The sequence below is a fragment of the Takifugu flavidus genome, chromosome 1 (assembly GCF_003711565.1).
Source record: "Takifugu flavidus isolate HTHZ2018 chromosome 1, ASM371156v2, whole genome shotgun sequence".
In the NCBI taxonomy this organism is placed as follows: Eukaryota; Metazoa; Chordata; class Actinopteri; order Tetraodontiformes; family Tetraodontidae; genus Takifugu; species Takifugu flavidus.
The window spans coordinates 10,534,641-10,554,864 of record NC_079520.1 but is presented as its reverse complement, the minus strand read 5'-3'; the positions used below and the strand labels follow the sequence as shown (position 1 = coordinate 10,554,864).

The following is a 20,224-nucleotide window of genomic DNA, read 5'->3' as shown; positions in this document are numbered from 1 at the left end:
CCCTCCCACCCTGCAGAAGGAGCTGTAATTTAGAACGCGACCTGGACAATGATGGGGATAACGATATTTAGCTGCAGTTGTGCTTTGTGACTAAAACTGCAGGTCTTTAAATAAAAATGCCACATGAAAAAACAAAACAAAACTTTGGTTTTAAACAGATGTGTATATATTTAGTAAACTTTGGTTTATTCCAAGCTTTTGTGGTGCTTTTTGAAAAAGGATTGGGATTGACAACATACAAAATTTGCATTATTGTCCCTTTTCCACCAAAGAAAGGTAAAACACAGTTAGAAGGCATTACATCTACAAACAGCTTTGAGTTGAAAGAGTAATTAATGCAGTTAACTATGCCCCAGGGCTCCACCTGCTGGATCTGCATCTTCTATGATAAACGTATGCTGCCGTTTGGGTCCCTAAATGAATCTAGAGCGATTATTGATTAGCCTTTGCGTAATTACTTTTACGTCACGAAATTCGGTTCTCCATGCTCAGGGAATAAAAAAAAAAATTAAAAATCAGAATAAATCAATAATAAGTAAAATAGTAATATATTAAAAGGAAATTGTCACTAATGGTAGAAAATTAAATGTTGCTACAGTGTTTTAGTTCCCCCATGTCCGTTTAGAATAATGTAAATAAATATATTAGTAGAAGCAAAGAAGTACGCTCGTTGAAGCAAAACTTTAGGTAAACTTCGGTAACTTTTAAAGGCAGTTTATTTTGCAGTCGCGTAAATAAATGCGCTCCAGACGCGGGCTGTTTGTGGACTGTGGCCACGCCCACAATCCCGGAACAGGAAGCGTGTCCGTGTTGCTGCTGACGTTGGAGCAGAACTGGCAATGGCGTCCGCAGAGCTTTGTCATTTGGACCAAACCGATAAAGATACGTGGGAGAAGTTGTCATTATGGGACCGCCGTACTGACGCTCTGGCTCCTCTGACGGAGACACAAATGGACTCGGTCCTGGAGCTCCGAGCCGCAGCTGAAACAGTCTCTATCCCTTCAGAAGTAAGATTTGGCTTCATAGCCAGTTAGCAAGCTAGCTAAAGATCGCTAACATACTTAATGCACGTCAGTTCAATACAGGTTTGTCAAATAAACGATACATTTGCAAAGTTAAAATTTTAGCAATTTTTCAAGTGAGTTTTTTTTTTTTTTGCTGAAGTGACAACTGACCGAGCATGCCCTTAAACTCGCACCGCATCCAGTCACCCAGTTAGCTTTACGTTAAAGCTTGTGTAGGTTCCGACACAAACAGCCCTTGTTACTTTTGCAGTTGCCCATTGAGGACCTGTGCAGCCTTTCGTCGCGATCATTGCAGTCTTCCTTCACGGCGACTGTGCCCGCATCAACCGAAGACATCCTGTTCAAAGGCTTCCAGATGCTTAACATGGAAAATGACAGGATAGAAACAGCACAACAGGTGGATTTGCTGGCTCCTCTAAGTAGCATCTTTGTATCTAAGCAAACCTACCGTGCTACAATAAGCTGCAAAGTGTTAAAGGACCATTTTTTTGTGTTGCAGTTTTTTTCCTGGTTTGCCAAACTTCAAACAAAGATGGACCAGGATGAAAATGTAAAATACAGGTGAGGCTAGGTTTCACCGCTTGATGAAGCTCATACTTTTCCTGTCACATGCTGCATTCAATATGTGTTTAGAGGAGGAACGTCTCAGCATAAGGACTCATTACATACCATCATTTTTGTATCTACACACTTTTATGTATTCCTGTTTACACCTTAGCTCCTAGTGTGTGCATGCCAGAGGTCCCATACAAATCTTGATCACGTGTTCCCTTTTCCACACAACTTTTGCATCTAATGGGTTCAAAATGTTCACAGATAGGGTAGACGCTTTGTGTAAGAGATCACAACAAAATGCTCCACGTAAAGGGATCTTGGATCTCATTAGCTTTATTACTGCTGTCACACAGTTTAGTTTTGCTCATCATTTATCAGTTCTTGTTCTTTATGACTCAGTCTTTGCTATTCTGCTCATGTGCCAGTCACCAACATACTGCTCTAAAGGTTCTCCTGCTTCTTCTGTATCATACATTTCTCTCTGAGGATTGTTTTAACGGCAGGGACCCACGTTTGAAATGGGTCACGCAAAAATTGCAAAATGTATGTAATGTAGTTGATATTCTTGTAAGTGTACATGAATGCAGCAGTTTCTGACAGTTGTATTGACTTCACCTTATGAACAAAAGTGTCAGTTTTGGGTTTGGTAGGTAGATTTCTGGTTGAGGAGGAACCCATTGCCAAAAGCAGCAGTTCATAAGCTCAATATCTTCAAGTCCTTCTTTTTATTATCGCTAAGTCAGGATATTTATTAATGGTAACATTTATTTTGTCCCAACTTGCTAGTTTCGCATCAGCGTTTCCTGCGTGACAGGCAGAGAACAGTTAGAATCGTGTGTGTCTGTCTGACCACTTTAATTAGCGATGTCACAGCTGACTGTTTGCTTTAGACAGCTGGTGGAACATCTGCTCATTTCAGTCAGGCTGACATTATGCTTGAAATTTCTCCATTAAAACAGCAACTAAAGTCTTCTGCTCAGTGCTGAAATGTTGCCGAATTGCACTACAGACCATTAGATAGTTGTTTCTGCACCATCGTTTGGTTGTGCACAGGGACAGATAATATGTCTCCCTTCCTGCAGAAAAACCAGAGATGATCTGTACTGCTACCAGGAACAATGCGATGCAATTCTGAAGGATGTCAGTGCTGCTCTGGAGCACTTGGACTCCCTGCAAAAACAATACCTGTTTGTGTCCAACAAGACTGGAACTCTCCACGAAGCTTGTGAACAGTTGCTGAAAGAGCAGGTGAGATGCAGGATATTAGGCTGGCTGGTAATTAACCGGCTTAGAAGGAAGAGTTTAAATAGTCCTGCCGCTGAATGTTCTTAACACACACTCACATCTGTGAGGATCACTCTCTAACTCAGCACCAAGCTGTCCTGGTACGGGAACATGTCCCAGGAATAGATACGCAGTCTGAGGGGTAAAAGCCTCCTCAAACGTTTGTTTGCTTGTAGGCCTCCTGCATTATTTATTTATTATTGCAGACATTAGCTGATGTTCACTAATGATGTCAAATGAACCATTTACGGAACCGAATGGAAATGGTGCTGTTTTGTATCGACAGTGGTTTGTTGTGTTCTTACTTTGCAGTCAGAGCTGGTTGACCTGGCAGAAAGCATACAGCAGAAGCTGTCATATTTTAATGAGCTGGAAAACATAAACACGGTAGGCTCCCTCTTGTCAGCAGCTTCACGCCCCATAATTGAATGTTTGCATTATGCGCGCTTCTTTCCCTGATTACTAATTAACTCATTATCTGAATTACTGAGATCAGCAACTGCATCCTTGATCAAGAATCACAATTCTTCTCGGTTGAATGTCTGATATTGCTTTTCTGCAATTATTTGGAAAGGTGTCTTAAAATGTTGTTTTGCTGCTTAAAACTTTGAAAAAGCCAAAATCTGCACGGCAGCTTTGGCAGAATTTATGCCGGCTTAGATCTGAAGTGAAAGGAATAGATTTCAAACAGTGATGACTTTGCCAAATGGCAGAAATGTTTAAACCATAAAGGCAGTCAGGAGATAGATAGTTGACGCTTTGAATTTATTCTGAATCCAGTTTTCTCTCTGTCTTTGCAGAAACTGAACTCGCCAGTCTTGTCTGTAAACGGGGAAGGTTTTATTCCAATGTTGTCAAAGTTGGATGACTGCATCGAGTATGTTTCTGCACATGTAAGTTTTCTGGGGGACATTTTGGCAGCATTATTGGCAGATTTAATTTTGTCACTGCACGAAGGAACAGTTTTTCTCCTTGGCGCATTAATGCAGCTGCAGTTAAACCAATGGGAATTTTGAACTCTTTCATCCTTGTTTTACTCTTTTTATCATGTTTGCACCTCTTTAATTTTCACCATTTTAATTGCAGCCCAATTTCAAGGATTATCCCGTTTATTTGGCCAAGTTTAAGCAGTGTCTGTCTAAAGCCATGCACTTCATGAAGGTCCATATTACAAACACTATGCAAAACCTCACGACCCAGTTAATAAAAAGGGTAAGCAGAAGTCAAAGGTCCATTTGTCAGGCTCATTTCATGTGTTTAATCTCGTCCAGTGACAGTAGTCTTTTTGTCCCCACAGGATCCAATGAACCTGACCAACGCAGACAATGCGTTTACATTATACTATGTTAAATACAGAGCAGCTGCACCTAAAGTCAGAGTGAGTGTATAAATACTTTTTATATACTGACATTATGTACAGATAGCAAAAATAGTACATTAATTTTGTTTGCTTTCAGTCATTGATTGAGCAGATAGAGCAGCGAGCAGAGAAGATTCCACAGTAAGTCCTGGTGTTTATTCAGAATAATGAAACAGCTTTCAGGTTAGTTGTTGTACAGTTTTCTCCTGCTGAAATGAATTCGTAGCCATTATTGATGTTCACAGATACCACCAGCTCCTCGATGAAATCCATCACTGTTACCTTGACCAGAGGGAGCAGCTCCTCCGTCCTAGCATTACATCCACCATTACAGACCTGACCAACCAAAATAGCAAAGACCACTGTGCTCTGGTAAGGCACGAGCGGTTCAAAGCCCAGCTGCCCTTTAATTTTAGTAAGGTGACATTTGAGCTCACTGCATGCGGGACATCTTTGCTCTGGGGCATTTTCTGCAGGGCTTGGTGCAGACACAAAGCTGCACAGATGATAAATGAGTATAATCTGTGCTCGTTTACAGCAGCCATCCTCTCCTGTTTTGTCAAAAGCCAAATGCTGTGAAGCCTTGTTTTTCTCCCTGTCACACCTCATCTATAAACGAGTGACTCCTGTGCTGTGTTCCTCCAGCATATGAAAATAGGTGACCCGAAGGTTGGCTCAGTAATTCACGTCGCAATATTTTTATGCTAATTTGATATATTGAGAATAACTGATTGTAATTTGGTACTGATAATTGGTTTGGACATCACGTTGGCATGCAAAAACACTTCACTAATTGGCTTGATGGGAGTCCAATAATTAAAGGTCAGAATTTGATGAACCAGGCATCATCGGCGTCTATCAGATTTTTCTGTTAATGAAACAGCGTCTCGTTAATGATTGATGCGATAGACCCCGCTGCTTTTTTTTTTGAGGGGATGTTTTCTTATTTACACTGTGGATGGTTTCATTCCCCCAGGTACGCAGTGGCTGTGCCTTCATGGTTCATGTGTGCCAAGACGAGCATCAGCTGTATCATGAGTTCTTCTCCAAACCTACACCCAAACTGGAGTAAGTGTCATTTGTCTGTTTGGGAGAACTCGGGCATTCTTTTCAGTGCAAGCAAATCTGATTTGTCTCTCGAAGCGTACTTGAGAGCCTGATCTGGATTGGTTGTCATGGTAACAGCGTTGGCTTCAGTATGCACACTGGTGATGCGGGCTGTGACGTGGTGTATCAACATGCAAGCATTTGCAGTCAGACAATTGATGCGCACCAGCTAGTTTTTTTCAGTTTCTACTCACGGATTCGAGTTGTGGTTCTCAACCTCTCCGCCGCGTCATGCTACACGCTACGGGCCACTAGACCTGTCAGGTGTGTCAACACTGAAGTCCCATGTGGAAATCAGATGCTAATCTAATTCAAATCCTCCTCCAGTGGTGGTTTGAATCTGGATTTGTGCTCCTACATGAAATCAGGTTTTCACCAATCCAGTTCGTTATTTACTCAACACCAACTTGTTTGCATCTGTTTGGGATTGAGAAAACTGTACAGCATCTATTGTCCATGTCTATTTTTAGTAATGCAAGTTAAATAGAGTTTTTGGCTTAAGATCAGAAATGTTAGAATTTAATTCCGAGAGCTGAAATTAAGTTCAGGTGTTATTAGCCACCCCCATACTGATCTAATGCCGCCAGTTACAGTTTAGCTGAAGAAAGACAAGACCAAGCAATTTTAATATATTTTTGTGAATTTGATTGGCTCGTTGCCCAGTCAGCAGATTTCTACCTTTGTACTTGCTCAAACACATTTTGATATTTTGGTTAATGGTTTTTAGATGCAACCCTTTCCGCTAACTCTCCTGGAAAACCTAAAGGCCCAAATGAAAAGAAAATGTAATTTTAGCCCTTTCAGATGTACAAAGAAGTGAAACGGTGTTTCATCTCCTACAGCGAGCTGTTAGAGAAGCTGTGTTTATCCCTGTATGATGTCCTCCGGCCTTTAATCATCCACATCATCCACCTGGAAACTCTGTCAGAGCTCTGCAGCATCCTGAAGAACGAGATGTTGGAAGACCACGTTCAAAACAACGGTGTGTTGCAGCCGTTTTTTCCCTCTAAGCTTTTCACTTGTGTCTTTTGTGCTCGGAAACTTCTGTCAGAATTATCACTTGAAAATCCTCTGCTCTGATTTATGTCCAACAAAGTGGGCTTTTGATTATGTTAAGTTAGTCTTAAATTTTTGGTAGCTTGACTCCACACTGACCTGTGGGTGCATCTGTGTGCAGCTGCTCAGTTGGGGGCCTTTGACGCCGTGGTGAAGCAGATGCTGGAGGATGTCCAGGAGAGGCTGGTCTACAGGACGCACATTTACATCCAGACCGATATCTTAGGCTACAAACCAGCTCCAGGAGATCTGGCATATCCTGAGAAACTGGAGATGATGGAGGTGTGTGTGTTTGTTTGTTTTAATTCCTTAAACTTCTAAAATCAGTCAGTGCTTGGAAAAAGAGTTTTAAAAAAACTCTTAAATTAATGACTGGAAACCATCAGAGAGAATAGATGATGCAGTTATTAATTAGAAGAAGGGCAGCAACATTTTTTAAAATTGGAAACGTGACAAGAGAAATAAAAGCGTGAACTGTGCTCCTGATCTCCATGGGAGAGGACGAGCTCAACATGTGCGCGTAGAAACTTGGCAGAACGCTGTATGGCTCTGTCATACACAGCTGTTATGACCAGCAGCCAGAGGATGGGAGCTCAGTTTATGTGTGGTAGTAATTGACCCAAGAGGATGCCAGTACAAAGAAAAGAGCACAGGCCTGAGAATAGGACCCTGCTGCACTCCACAAGTGAAAGGGGCTTTAGGGGGGGAGAGATAAACACAACAGGAACGTTCTGCTGGGTAGGAAGGATCTTAACCACTGGAAGGTGCAAACATCATCAACCAGGTGGGAAACAAGGGCCGACCGATCGTGTCAAAGGCTGCTGTGAGGGCCAACAAAACTGACTGATAATATCAAACACAAGCCTTGAGTAGAGCTGACCACGTGCTATGTGGATTTCTCAAACCAGACATTTTAAAAATGGGTTTAAATCTTTTCTGAGACTTAGAAACAATTCTAAAATTCGAGAAAACTGTAGGGCCAAGCTGAGGATTTTGAGAGCTGGTCTCACCATGGTCTATTTGAAGGCAGCTGGAGAAACCCTGAGCTGAGGCTTTCAGAACAGGAGACGGGAGACGTTAGCCAACATAAAGACGACGACACCCAGGCTGGTACAAAATCGGTGTGACAACTTAGAGGCCTCATTTGCTGCACCACCTCTGTTGGTAGAGAAAAAGAAACGTCTTCCAAATGCTTAAATAAAACAAAATGCTCACAAGTTCACAGGTGTAGTCTGAGCTTCCTGACATTTGTCAGTCCATCAATAAAAGTAATGATGAATCTCATTCAATGCACAGCTGAAATGTCTGCGATCATGACGCTGGAAGGATTTCAAACGGAATTCCGCGTTCTCAATAGCTCCGCAGAGGGCTGGGAGCTTTTTGTAGCAATACAAGAAAGCTATTGGTATAATAGCACTAATCTAAGCATGATGCTTTTCTAATCTTCTTTACACGTTGAGATAGCTTCCATTGTAACCCACAGGTACATTTTTTATCTTGAATGCTGCTGCTCTGTCCTGAGGTTTCTCATACATTTTTCTAATATTTTGCATGCGCGAGTGTTTATGTGTGCGTTCGCACAGATGCTGCCTCTTGATAGCTCCTCAGATGCATTCATGTCTTTCCCTCTGTTTGAGCATTTGTTGTGTTTTCCCTTTTTTTAAATCGCCTATAGAGAATTGCTCAGAGCTTGAAAGAAGAACAGATGAAGTCACAGGAATCCACGTTTTCTGACATTCAGCTGGAGGATCCAACTGGCAGGAGGAGCAGTAATGCTGGTCTGTGTTTCCAGCTTGTGACACTTGCTGATTTCTTTTTTGCACATTGTCATGTCGGGGTCTTTTTTCCCCCCTTCTTGCGTGATTAATGCAGCCAACACCGAAGCATCGAGCCTGCAGGCATCGATCTCTCCAGCTGATCTACACGGCATGTGGTACCCCACCGTGAGGCGGACCTTGGTCTGTCTGTCTAAACTTTACAGATGTATGGATGTAAGTCTTGCTCATATTTCATTCGCTCATATTTCACTCATATTTCTTGTTTAGTTGTTGACTTTCTTTTATCCATTCTTGTTCTTATTTGTCTTATTGGTGTTCTTCCAGAGAGCAGTCTTCCAAGGTTTATCTCAAGAAGCCTTATCTGCCTGCATTCAGTCCCTGCTTAAAGCTTCAGATGTCATCCTTAAAAACAAGGTTTGGCTCACATTCCTCATTATAGCCTTTTTTTTTTTTAAATTTATTATTTTATCTGTTTCAAAGGCCCCTATAGTTGTCAGAATGGCCGACCCTGTGGCTTTGTTAAACATTATAAATGTGAACAGACGTTAACAAAACCCTTTCAGCTATATTTTCTCCAAGCGCAGCAGCTGTGATGCCTTTTAAAGTTCATTTGAGCAGATGCTTTGTTACATTTGGCAGGCAGATCAGCAACTCTCACCTTCAGACTTGCTGCCTATCTGCCAACAGGCCTCTCTCGACCTCGCACTGCAAATTAAAGCTACTGCATCAGTCTCACAGGATGTTCTTCCATTCCGCGCTAATGTCTTTTTTTCTCTGTTTTAACCGCTGGCAGGGCAACAAATGATGTTGTGCGCCTTTTTCGTCACAGCAGTCTGTCCCTTTCCAGCTATTGTTAATTAGTTATTAATTGGTGATTCTTCTTCATTGTCTCTGGGTCTGTTTTTTTTAATTTCCCTTCATGCCTGGCTGTTCAGCAGATGCCATTTTAACAGTGTGCTGTGACTTCCCACAGACACAAATAGATGGGCAGCTTTTTCTGATCAAGCACCTGCTGATAATGCGTGAACAGATTGCCCCATTTCACACCGACTTTGCCATCAAGGAAATCTCACTGGACCTGAAGAAAACACGAGGTAAGATAATTAAAGGTGGAGGGAGCATTGGTGCTGAGCTCTATAAAAGCACTCATTACATAGTCATGCTCATTAAGCAAGTGGTGTCTGTCATATGCACCACTGGCAACAATTATTGTGGAAATTACAGTGTAATCCAACACCATAATGTACATTAACTGATGGCTCACAGGGCAGATTTGCCCCTCCTATCGCCCTCATCTCATTCAAGGTCACTTACCATCTCTGGCACTAGGGGGCACTCTAATGCTGCAGCTACTCACATGTAATGGCTGCTTTTGTGTTTAGATGCTGCTTTCAAAATCCTGAACCCTAAGGCTGTTCCCAAATTCTTCCGACTTAACAGTCACAACGCCATACTTGAATTCCTGTTGGAGGTAGGGTTTTTTCTTTCCTTTGACTATTTTATTAAACCTACAATTCACTTTTTCTACATTTTGATAGCATCTTGCCTCAAGTGAAATGCCACTTGATAGCACTAAAGCCTTTTGTTTCTCTGGCCCCCCAGGGGACACCGGAAATAAAGGAACACTACATTGACTCAAAGAAGGATGTCGACCGACACCTTAAGTTCAGCTGTGAGCAGTTCATCCAGCAGCAGACTCAGATATTTGTGGGAAATCTGGAGGAGTTTCTCACCAGGGTGAATATTAGAGCAAAACCAGAGCCTGTCTCTAAATGCAGTTGCTGATCCTGACCTGTCTCCGGCCCCATGCTTTGCAGAAATATTTTTTATGCTATTATTACCCGGTTCTCTCAGTCTTGTACCTAGAACTGATATTAAAATATCAAGGCCCCTGTACCTCTTCTTCAGGGTTCACAGTGACACCAGAGCAAATTAAACTTTTAGTTTTTTTCCCAACAAAGTTGATTTGTTCTGACCGTCTCTGCACTCAGGTCGCAGCTCTCAAAACGATGGCCATTGAAGGCGGCCCCACGTACAGGCTGGCTCAGCAACCTTGGGCGCAGCCAGGTAAGATTTGTCTCTGGAAACGATGCCGCAGGCGCTCAGTAATTCATCAAAACTTTTCCACTGAAGGCTAAAGGACATGTCAGTGTTGTTGTTTTTTTTTTCTCCCCTCAGTACTTTTTTCTTTGTCTCTCTTTTTAGCAAAGATCAACGATTTAGTGACGGCTACCTACCGGGTGATGAAGAGCAGGCTGCCAAGCACTTTACAGAGCATGTCCTTGTACTTAGCCAACAGAGACACCGAGTTCATCCTTTTCAAGCCCGTTCGGGTAGGTAGCCGCATGGCCAGTCTGTAGCCTGCACCGCAGGAGTCAGCCGTCGTTACAGCTCAAAGAATCGTCCCTAAATGAAAAAGCCTGAGCTTCACATGTGTGCGATCAGATGTCTAATATGGAATCGAAGCAGTGCCGGGATTAAAGCGATAGATTACATCACTGTGGTCCAGTTCGGCACCTGGGCCGACTCTTTGTCACAGATTCCATCTTTTCCCCTTCATCCGTGATTAAACTCTAATAGAGAAATCTTTGTGCTGGCTGTGTACTGTTCATCATTGTGCCAGGTGAAAGCTGAATGAGGCAGAACCAAATTGTTGCGGTTTACATGGTAACAAGATAGTGAGGGGACAGAGGCCAGAAGGAAATTTAGCTTTAATTTTCCTCCAGCACTCAGTAACTGGATGGGATTTTTCCCCCCCGCCGCAGAATAACATCCAGCAGGTTTTCCGGAGACTGCACGCCTTGCTTGTGGAGGAATACAGCGGAGAAGACCTTCAAATCATCGCTTGTCCTTCAACAGAGCAGGTACAGCTCACAGGAAACTGGCATATTTTAATAACACGCCAACAATCCACCAAAATACTGTGGAGACGAGCTTTAGTCAGACACTGATCATCTTTGTGCGCCTCTTCCAGATTAACCTCCTGCTGTCTGTGAATAAGTAATGTCCCAGTTTTGGCCTGTGGGTTCGCTTGTGAGAGGTCCACCCATAACCAGGAGCTGCGGAGCTGAGCCGAGTCCTCAGAACCGCCACTGAGAGAGCTGGACCGAGAACAAGAAGAACAATCAGACGTCCCGCCCATGTGCACAGGTTCTCATCAGACTTGCTTCCAGTGCGGAGAAGTTCAGATATTGATCGTGACCTGAGGTCTATGTTTATTTGTTTCCTGGCTTGATTTTATTCCATGCAAATTAAAACCGGTGTTGTGGTGAGGGGAGCTTCCATGGGTGAAATCCTGTGTTGTTTCACAGGAGCAATTTGTGATCTCTTTAACATCAATTTGCACAGGATGTGAGGGTGTTGGGGTGAAATATATTAGGAGTGTTCAGACATAGAAGCACTAAAGGTGCATTCATCAGCTTAGTACCTAATTGCCAGGAAGCAAGCTTTAGATAAAGAGACATCTGCTGCGGGTGAGAAAATATTTAAGGAAGAAAACACTGCAAAATCTATTTTATTCTTCAGTTTTAAAACGGAACATTTGGTTGGGGGCTGTCGCCTGATCTCCAGCTCTCCCCTCTGACCCCAATAACAGCTGTCAGTGTTTGATCAGAAAATGAAGCAAAGTCCTGCGTTTTATACTTTTTTATTCGACCCATGATCAGCCACAACGTACCTTCTCTTTAGAAGCATTCATCTGCGATTTTGCACTGTGGACTAATTTCTAGATCATTTTCCAGGGGTCCTCACAATGTGACGGGCGCCGCCAATGTAACATTTGCTGTGTCCTCTGTAAAATGATATGTACAGTTATGCTATTTATGAACCGTGTCATTAAAAGAAGGTTAATGGTGCACTTGGGTTTTACTTCTTGAAAACACTTTGTCATTGAGAATAAATTCCAAGTGAGTCACTTCACACAAATGAGAAACTGCCGTTCAAGGACATTGTCAGCTTTAGGGGGTCGTGCTGGCAGACTGTTGCTGCTTCATTGGCAGCCGCTGTCTTTCCATCTGTGAGATGAGACTGTGCAGAGTCTTGACCTTCCGCGGACTGACAGCCTTTTGATCGGTGATCAGGGACTGGATGTTCTGGAGGAGGACATTGATCTCTGCCCTCCTCTGCTGCAGACACCAGGCTGCAGCAGCAGCAGTTAGAATGCAGAGTACAATGGTGTGTGAAGTGGTCGGTGCTGCTTTCTTGCTGCAGGATTCCGGGTTTCCCGGCCAGAGACCTGTTGTGTACAGTTTGACTGTCCAATCCAAAACGCAGGTTCGGTTCCCCGGATGCTACGAAACTCAGCGGCGTGAGAGTCTGCAGCTGTGTGTTGCAGGGACTGTTGTAACTGTAACCTTTCCACACGTTTGAGACTATCAAAGCGTCCTGATGGGTGGCCGCTCAATATTAGTAGATCATTAATGATGTATGATATGAGTCAGCCAGCTGTTTAGACACCTGCTCACCTCCTGGGCTCTTTGGAAATGTCACTTTACGCTTCAAAACGCTTGAATCTGATTTCGTTTAGTTGCAGCATCTGTGTTTGGCTGCTAATGCGACAGTTTCTGCTCAGTCCAACTCAAACTCCTCAATAAGCCAAAAGAAAAATGAGGCATATAAACCTCTATTTTCACTTCAGTCATTTTGGCTTCCTGATGGGAACGATAACGCGTTAACTGCGGTCGCTGCGCACTGACTCTCACCTCTGCAGCTCTCCTGGGTCGTACAGTCGGCTGTCTGATCACCGATCAAAGAGAGAATCATCAGCTGCTGGAGATTTATCAGATCAGTGCACTTCAGGCCAGTCTGATGCCCTTTCAGCTGTTAAAAATCCTGAAAAATGTGGGTTTTAGCCTGACAAACGTTCACACGTGAAGACAAGAGACAGTGTAAGTTAATGTGACTGCGTGAGGAAAAGGAGCGGTTCAGAAGTGGCGCGTTTCCTCGGCACCTTGGCCAGATTTGTTGAACGCTCCTCAGTTTCTCCTTGGCAGGCTGCTGGAGTCTGGGGAGCTGCTTTACCAAGTGAATGCAGCGCTTCATTATCTGGGGGATATCTCCAACTCCGGATTTCATGTTTTCCGAAATGCTCCGAGGAGGGAAAAACAAAGACGCTTTATAATTTATTAAATTCTTTGAGGTCTTTAACTTTGTGCTGCATGAATAAATCAAAAGCGCGTCTCTGGATACCGTGTCACATCGTCGTTCAAGAGATTAAACGTGGTGTGTGACAGGGAGAGACGAGGCTCTGAAAACCTCCAATTCAGCCGCTCCAAAACACACAGGAAGACCTCCTGTGTGCTAAGCATGTCTATTCGACATTTGTCAAAGGTTTTTCTCTAAAGTGCATCTCAGATGTCGCTTTAATAACATGAAAATTCATAGTCAAGTTCGGAGGAAGGTCTTCTGCTCTTAAGTGTCGTTGCAGAGCTCCTACTTTATCAAGGACATCACTGCAGCTGAGAGGGAGGCAGATGAGGGTTTCTCATCAAAAGATAATAAACGGCTCCACTGCCAGGATGGGCTAAACCACCTTTTGGGTATTCATCTCTCTTCAACCCTACTTGTTTCTCAAATCTCACCCTCGTGTGAGAAGCTTTTCATTTATTATATATTTAAATGATTGTTCGTCTTTACCAGCCAAGGTCAGCGATTCGGTGTGTGAGATTATGTAGAATATTTACCCCGACTGGGTTCCTCCTCCCGTATCTGACCACCGTTCACATTGCAGCCCTCCTCTCAAGCGGCCCAGATCTTGGGGATTAGACGAGCCGACATTAGTAATAATTAAAACACAGATATGAGGCTTTGGCTCAAGCACCTGTGGAGGAACTGCTGCCCGCTTCCCAACAAAGCCCAACATATATTTAAACAAATAAAAAACTCAGTCATGACTAAACTGAAGCTCGTTTCTCTGGGCTGTGACTCAGATGTTTGGATCTTTGTGTGAGACTCTCAAATCATCATGAAACAGATGGGACCACGGAAAGAAGAATGGAAACATTGATCAACCCCTAATGAAAACCATTCTTTGTTCCGTGTAACTTAGCAACCAGAGGAGAATAAACAACTGTGTATGTTCGAGACATTAATAAAAGAATGGGAGAGAAAAGGCTGCACCTCTTTTTGTCCCATCTCTTTTCACTGTTGCCATCTCAAGTTGTTGGAGGTAAAATATCGGGCAACCTGACTGAACGCAGCACCCGTACAGTAATTACCATCTATTGCACTTTGTAGAGTTTGTCTTAATGGTTATTACTTTGGGCTTTTGGCGAGGCTCCGTTTTTCTCATTAAGTCAATGTAAATTAGACTTTCACAGTAAGCAAAGTGGGGGGTGGGGAGTGTACAATCTTACGTGTAAATAGACTAAATTAACCATGGACCCTCGCGAGAGTGGGATTAGCACCAATCCACAGGTTGCTACTGAGCCAAATCCACAGGCGGAATAATAGAAAATAATGGGCTGCAGCGTGTCAGAGGTTGGGAAAACAGGTGTAAATGCAGCTGCTGCGGCGGCGTGCGACCGTGACCGCTGGAGCCACACAGGCTGAAAAGAGGTGGCCTGGATGGGTGAGGGATTAATGAGGCTCCACAATATAAAATATGTGTGTGTGTGTTTGCTTTCTGACAGATTAGTAATGTTATTACTTTATCACTAATGCCAGATAAGACTTTATATTTGCTCTAATTAACTGTCATAAGTTCTTTTTTCTTTATTCCTGACTGCCATCTCCCTGAGTCTCAGCTGAAGCCTGTCCCAGCTGAATACGGGGCTTGAACCAAGAACCCTCCCCTTCTCATACCAGTCCTCTTCAGACTGAACTCCTGCCGCCCCAAGTTGTTTTAATATGTTGATAATAACAATGATAATAACACATTTTAACAATAACATTTTGTCGCCGTTCACATTAGCCCATTATAGTGGGTTATTAATAAATGATCATGCAGCTATTAATAGTTAACAATGTTTTTCTGGATCTAAAGTGAGAAGCTTTGTGTGTTTTTAACTCCAATCGCTCTTTCTGTAACATTTTTAATGATAAAGTGGTCAAAGGCTGTGTTGCCATGTCAATATTGTTCCTTCAAGCTCTAATATGAAAATAACTATGAAAGGCTAAAAGCAGATGTTTCAACATTCTGCTGCCGCTCATTAACTTCCAGATTTCTCTGTTAATCAGGGTCTTTCTTCCATTTATTGTTTTATTTTTGAGGGTCTTTTTAATGTAAGCGATAAAAATCGGACCTGTCTGGCTGCATTAGGCCTAGCAGAGAGCGTCTGAGCTCCTCATCTGGATAACAGCTCTTTAGAATCTTGCCCAGGCTTGTTAGGGCTCTCTGGGTAATTGCCCTGCATTTAAGGAAGAACATCTCATTGTTCCCCCTTTTTAAATAGCTTCTTTTATCCAAGCAGATCACTGATGACTGATGCAACAGTGCAGCGGCAGTCGGAGGCTCAGGCGGACCCGCGTTCATCCTCGCCAGCAGCTCCGGCTTCTGCCGCAATTCACTTTTTATCAATCATCAAAAAACCCCTTTACAGAATTCTAAAAACCAATAAAAAACATACTCATTCAACTATAAATGTGCAATTTTACACATGGAACTTCAAGAATACCATACTGTAAAACTGCAGTCCCCCCCCCGCCAGCACCAGATCTAGGTTGGCTACATCAGACAGACTAATTTCATCACGCGCTGAATAAATTGAAAGAGTGTTGTGACTTTTCCAGATGAAACTTAATAATTTCTTTTTCATCAATCACACGATGTGGAACCCGAGAGGCTCTGGTAGGCGGGTCGTTACTGAAACCATAACCGGCCTGTTAGCTCAATGTTTCAACAGAGATACCATCTCTGCCATTCTCTTATTGATTCAGCATGTGTGTGTGTGCGTGCGTGCGTGTGCGTGCGTGCTTTTGCGTGTGTGTGTATGTGTGCGCCGCCTTAATATAAGTGGGTCTGTTCCACTGCTGGATCCGCTGCTGATAACAACATTATCCTGAATGATTTATTCATCCCTCTGGATTTCCTGTGTCTGATTCTGCCTCAGCAGAGGAACATGGATGTATAAATATGATAGAGCCGTGTATACGGGAGTGTCCTTTCATCTGTGTTTCAGGAACCTCAGACTGGCGTGAGGGCGAATTCACAACCTGCGCTGGAGTCCTGCCATCATCTTTTCATATTTTATTCTAATATCTTTTAATCTACAGACTCCCCTGTTTGAACTTTGCATCATTATGTTGCTACGGTCGGTGTTGGAAATAGGCCTGGTTTAACGATTGCTCGTGCTTTTAAACTCCTCTTTAGTGGTGAGACGTCCTCCTGATTGAGCTCCTTCATTAGTCCTCTTTCATCTGGCTGGAAGCTTTTGAGGCCGTTATATGTGGCGGCGCTTCCAGAAACGTCTTGAGGGTTGAGTGAATGTGCAAGTTCCTTGCTGTGAAGGCTGGGGCCGACTCCGATGGTGATGCTTTGTTAGCCTATTTTCCCCCACCGTGTATAACTAGCCTAAAATGCACCCTGACACCATTAATAACGTCGCTCCATCCGTTCCAAAAAATGATCAGAGCCGCCTTTTATCTCGGAAATAGAGAAGGAAACTGCCAAACAGCTCTCTGCTGTCCAGATTGGTGCACATTATGTCCTTATTTCATTTCATATTTCCAAGAGCCGTTCCTCTGAATCCAGTCTCCTTGCAGGTTCCAACAATGGCGCCTGTGATTCAGGCCCAATCACCTGGACTTCTAAAGAAACTTTGTCCCCGTGTGCTAAAACTTTTCTTTCCTGTGGTGTTCGTCAGGGGTCCGTCCAAACGGCTGTCTCATGTATTAAACCGTTTAAATTGCTGTTATTGTTCGACAGATATGGTTCCAACTGCATCGTTCATGTCATGAGCGTTTCATTTGATCTCACTAATCCACACGGCGCCCTGCTGACCTCCCCGTCCGTTGTTAAGCTGAGGCCAGTGGTGAAAACCTCTGACACATGCTCTCATGTCATTCGGACTATTTAAGTTAACGCATTTATTGCCTCATTGAGTCGTAAATAGACTGTAAACCGACTGCAAGTGTTTCCAAAGTGCTCATCTGCTGGGATGTTCATGATGAGTGTCACGGCTGACCGTCTTTCTGTCGACAAACATCCAGCGAGCAGCAGGCGGGAAAAAAAACCCTCGCTGAAGTCAGGGATCAGACAGAAATGCTCAAAGTGAGAGAAAGGTTCCAGTAAAGGTAAAAAGAGCCTCTCTGATTGCTCATCGTGTTGAACCTTCAACCGGCTGAGCTGCAGCAGCAACAGACCACATCTGGAAGCACCTGGAAACCGGCTCCAGGCTCCAGGGCTGACCACCCTCGAACACAAAGGGCTGGATTTGTTATACTAGGACCCAGGACTGTTTGCCGTGGCTGCTTTTAAACGGGAGGTGTGCATTTGCCGGAGCTACACAATGTTCAGGCCGTCTGAAGTATGTTTACGGCACCCAGTCAAAGCTGAAAGAATGATTTATGCAGCTCTGAAAGCAACAGACAAGGTGTTTACCTGATAGCGTGGGGTTACAATTGAGCTTATGTGTCCTTGCCTTTACTCTGAAAGCAGCTGTGCTTGAAACACTTTCTTAAAGGCTCACAAAACTTTATTTCCTTCCTCAACTATTATGCTGTGATTTTACTGCACAATGTATACACACCGGTAAGAGTCCGTTATCATATCGGACTATTGTGAAGACGGCTTATTATTATTTTTCATTCATGAGGCACAAAGCCGCATCCTTGTCCTTCAGCTTCATGTATAGAAGTCTCAGCACACAATGTAATGACTTTGTTTCCAAGAAACCATGTTGTGCCATTCTGCCTCTGTGAGTAGTAAAACAATCAGTGATGATAAAGATTTGAAAGAGTTACAACGTTTACCCTTTAAGAATTGCAGCCATATTGTCGACAGTGCCTCCCTTTTAGAGCCTCAAAAGTACTCTCAGGATGGTTTCATGGCTGGTTCCTTCATAACATTTGACACAAGAAGGTCAGAGGTGGGTTGGTTGCTTTCTTTTTTTTAGGACCGAGAGATAGAAAAACATATATTTTTCAATGACTGTATGTTTTGAAATTTTCAAAATTTCATCACTCTGTCGAACCTTGAGCCTAGACCAGGTCCCTCAGTCTGACACTCTGCTGTTTCCATCTACCTTTTAGACACTGAAGCTTTTTTCCTGTGCAAATGGAAAAACATGTTTCACAATGACAAAACCTGAGAGATGTATCGATCAAATTCAGACGATGTTCTTCTTACTACAGCCAACAATAGAACTTCCACTCTCTGTGGCACATCGATCAATATCAACACATACCCACCATACAGCACAACAGGATTCATGGCCTTCAGTGCCGGCCTGCATCGATATATTAAAGAAACCTAGAGAGGACGGCCATTATTTTCACATCTCTTTTGCCTGTTTCTCAGTAGCTTTCCTTTCCCCATTTACAATATGATGGATGCATCTCTCCCCTTCAGGTGATGCATTTTAATTTGCTCAAGCTAACTCACACACAATACTCGATTAAAAGAACATTTTCTGTATGAGCAGACATCTTTTCTGAAGAAATTCAGTGCAGGTTTTCTATTCAGGCTCTCTTTACCTCTTTAAGTCTGTTTCTTTTCCAGCTGTTTTCTGGCTGAACTAAAGGCCAACAGACCTGCAGGCTGTAGGGAAAATGAGTCTCATCCTATTTATATTCAACCTCTGGAACCTACAACACATTAAAAAAACAGACTCACCATCACCTATCCACCTCTCATATTATAGCATCCGTGCTGTTATTACTGTGGGCCATCACTGTCACCGGGTAATCCAGAGCTGCAGTATTACTGTGGGATGATGTACCTGGGAGGCGCTTCTGGCTCTGGGTTGAATGCTATAAGACAACATGATGTAAATTTTCTGACATACACAATCTCCGGATGTGAATAACAATCACATCAACATAACAATCCCAACTCATCAAATAAAGAGGGTTGTTGCAATCTGAATGAGCCAGACGTCAGTGCAGCAGGAAGCCCCTTTAATGCCACTTTTTACAGTCAAATAGATTCCTGGATGTTTCTTAATTAAATCTCATACATAATGTTTATTTTTAGGTTTTTTGGGGGGTGCTTTCCCTTTTAATACCCTAGCCAGATGCAAAAGTATACAATTTCATTTCTGTGACCTCACACAAATACTGTATGATTAGCATGGCCCTCGCTGAAGGCATTAAACATTATGGCTGCAGTCACTGATACGTCACTGAGACCAGAGCGAACAGCTGGAGAAGATGATGTTCAGATATAGAGAACCAATCCTGCTGATGGCAGAAAAGAATGTGAGACTGATGATAATGAGCCATACATGCAGCTCCTGTACTCCATGACTTCCTGTACTGTGTCAACAGGAGTGACTTCATGTGAATTAGCATAAATCACATTTTTTGCCAGCAGCGGGTGACCTTTGAAGCCTCGACAATCGCCACCTCTGCCTGTACCGACCAAAGATCTTCAGTTTCCCTTTGAACTGCACAAAGGAGTCGTAATTGGAAAATTTGACAGATGTCTGAATCTGGAGAAGGCAACCGCTGACCCCCCACGTACCTAAAGTGATGACACGGCTCACCGAGACAGCTGAAAGAGCAGCTCTGCTCCACCCACTCCCAATCTGTCTGTGTCTGAGTACCCACCGGCGTAATGAATCATCAATGAGGCACACCTCTACAAACTCTTAGAAGATGGGACTCCTTGGAAAAGAGATGGTGGACAAAGACTCATCTCTGAGACAAAAATGCCTTTTATTCTGTTTTAACATTATCAGTGAGACCTTTTAAACTCGTCTCATCCTAATTAGTTTTGGTGTCATTAAAGATTTAGTTTGCCAAAACTGGGTAAAATCTCAGCCTTTGGTGGTCTGCTCGAATGGCTTGAACTCAATCCTTGCTGCTACCAGTAAGAGTCTGCTGGAAATGTGTATTTCAGAGCTTTTGTTCAAAAGGACGAAGCAGTAACACATCGTCCATCATTATACTGTTAGAAATAG

The 20,224-nt window shown here is 43.2% G+C and overlaps 1 protein-coding gene across 1 annotated transcript; it reads left to right on the top strand.

Annotated features, from left to right (window-relative positions):
• The first annotated feature begins 791 nt into the window (after nt 1-791).
• cog3 (component of oligomeric golgi complex 3) lies at nt 792-12,019 on the top strand. Its single transcript, XM_057041046.1, has 23 exons — nt 792-1,007; nt 1,276-1,422; nt 1,525-1,586; nt 2,663-2,828; nt 3,177-3,251; nt 3,665-3,757; nt 3,951-4,076; nt 4,162-4,242; nt 4,322-4,365; nt 4,470-4,596; nt 5,201-5,292; nt 6,174-6,313; nt 6,509-6,669; nt 8,063-8,165; nt 8,260-8,378; nt 8,490-8,579; nt 9,139-9,259; nt 9,548-9,636; nt 9,768-9,902; nt 10,157-10,232; nt 10,371-10,498; nt 10,931-11,029; nt 11,140-12,019. The coding sequence occupies exons 1-23, from the start codon at nt 840-842 to the stop codon at nt 11,167-11,169; spliced, it is 2,472 nt and encodes an 823-aa protein (XP_056897026.1). The 5' UTR covers nt 792-839; the 3' UTR covers nt 11,170-12,019.
• Nucleotides 12,020-20,224: the final 8,205 nt, after the last annotated feature.

Bases quoted from the DNA above. Each gene is read 5' to 3' on its own strand.
- cog3 (XM_057041046.1), top strand. From the start codon at position 840: ATGGCGTCCGCAGAGCTTTGTCATTTGGACCAAACCGATAAAGATACG. The intron at 9,260-9,547 runs GTAAGATAATTA...TTTTGTGTTTAG, and splicing joins GGACCTGAAGAAAACACGAG to ATGCTGCTTTCAAAATCCTG. The intron at 11,030-11,139 runs GTACAGCTCACA...CGCCTCTTCCAG, and splicing joins CTTGTCCTTCAACAGAGCAG to ATTAACCTCCTGCTGTCTGT.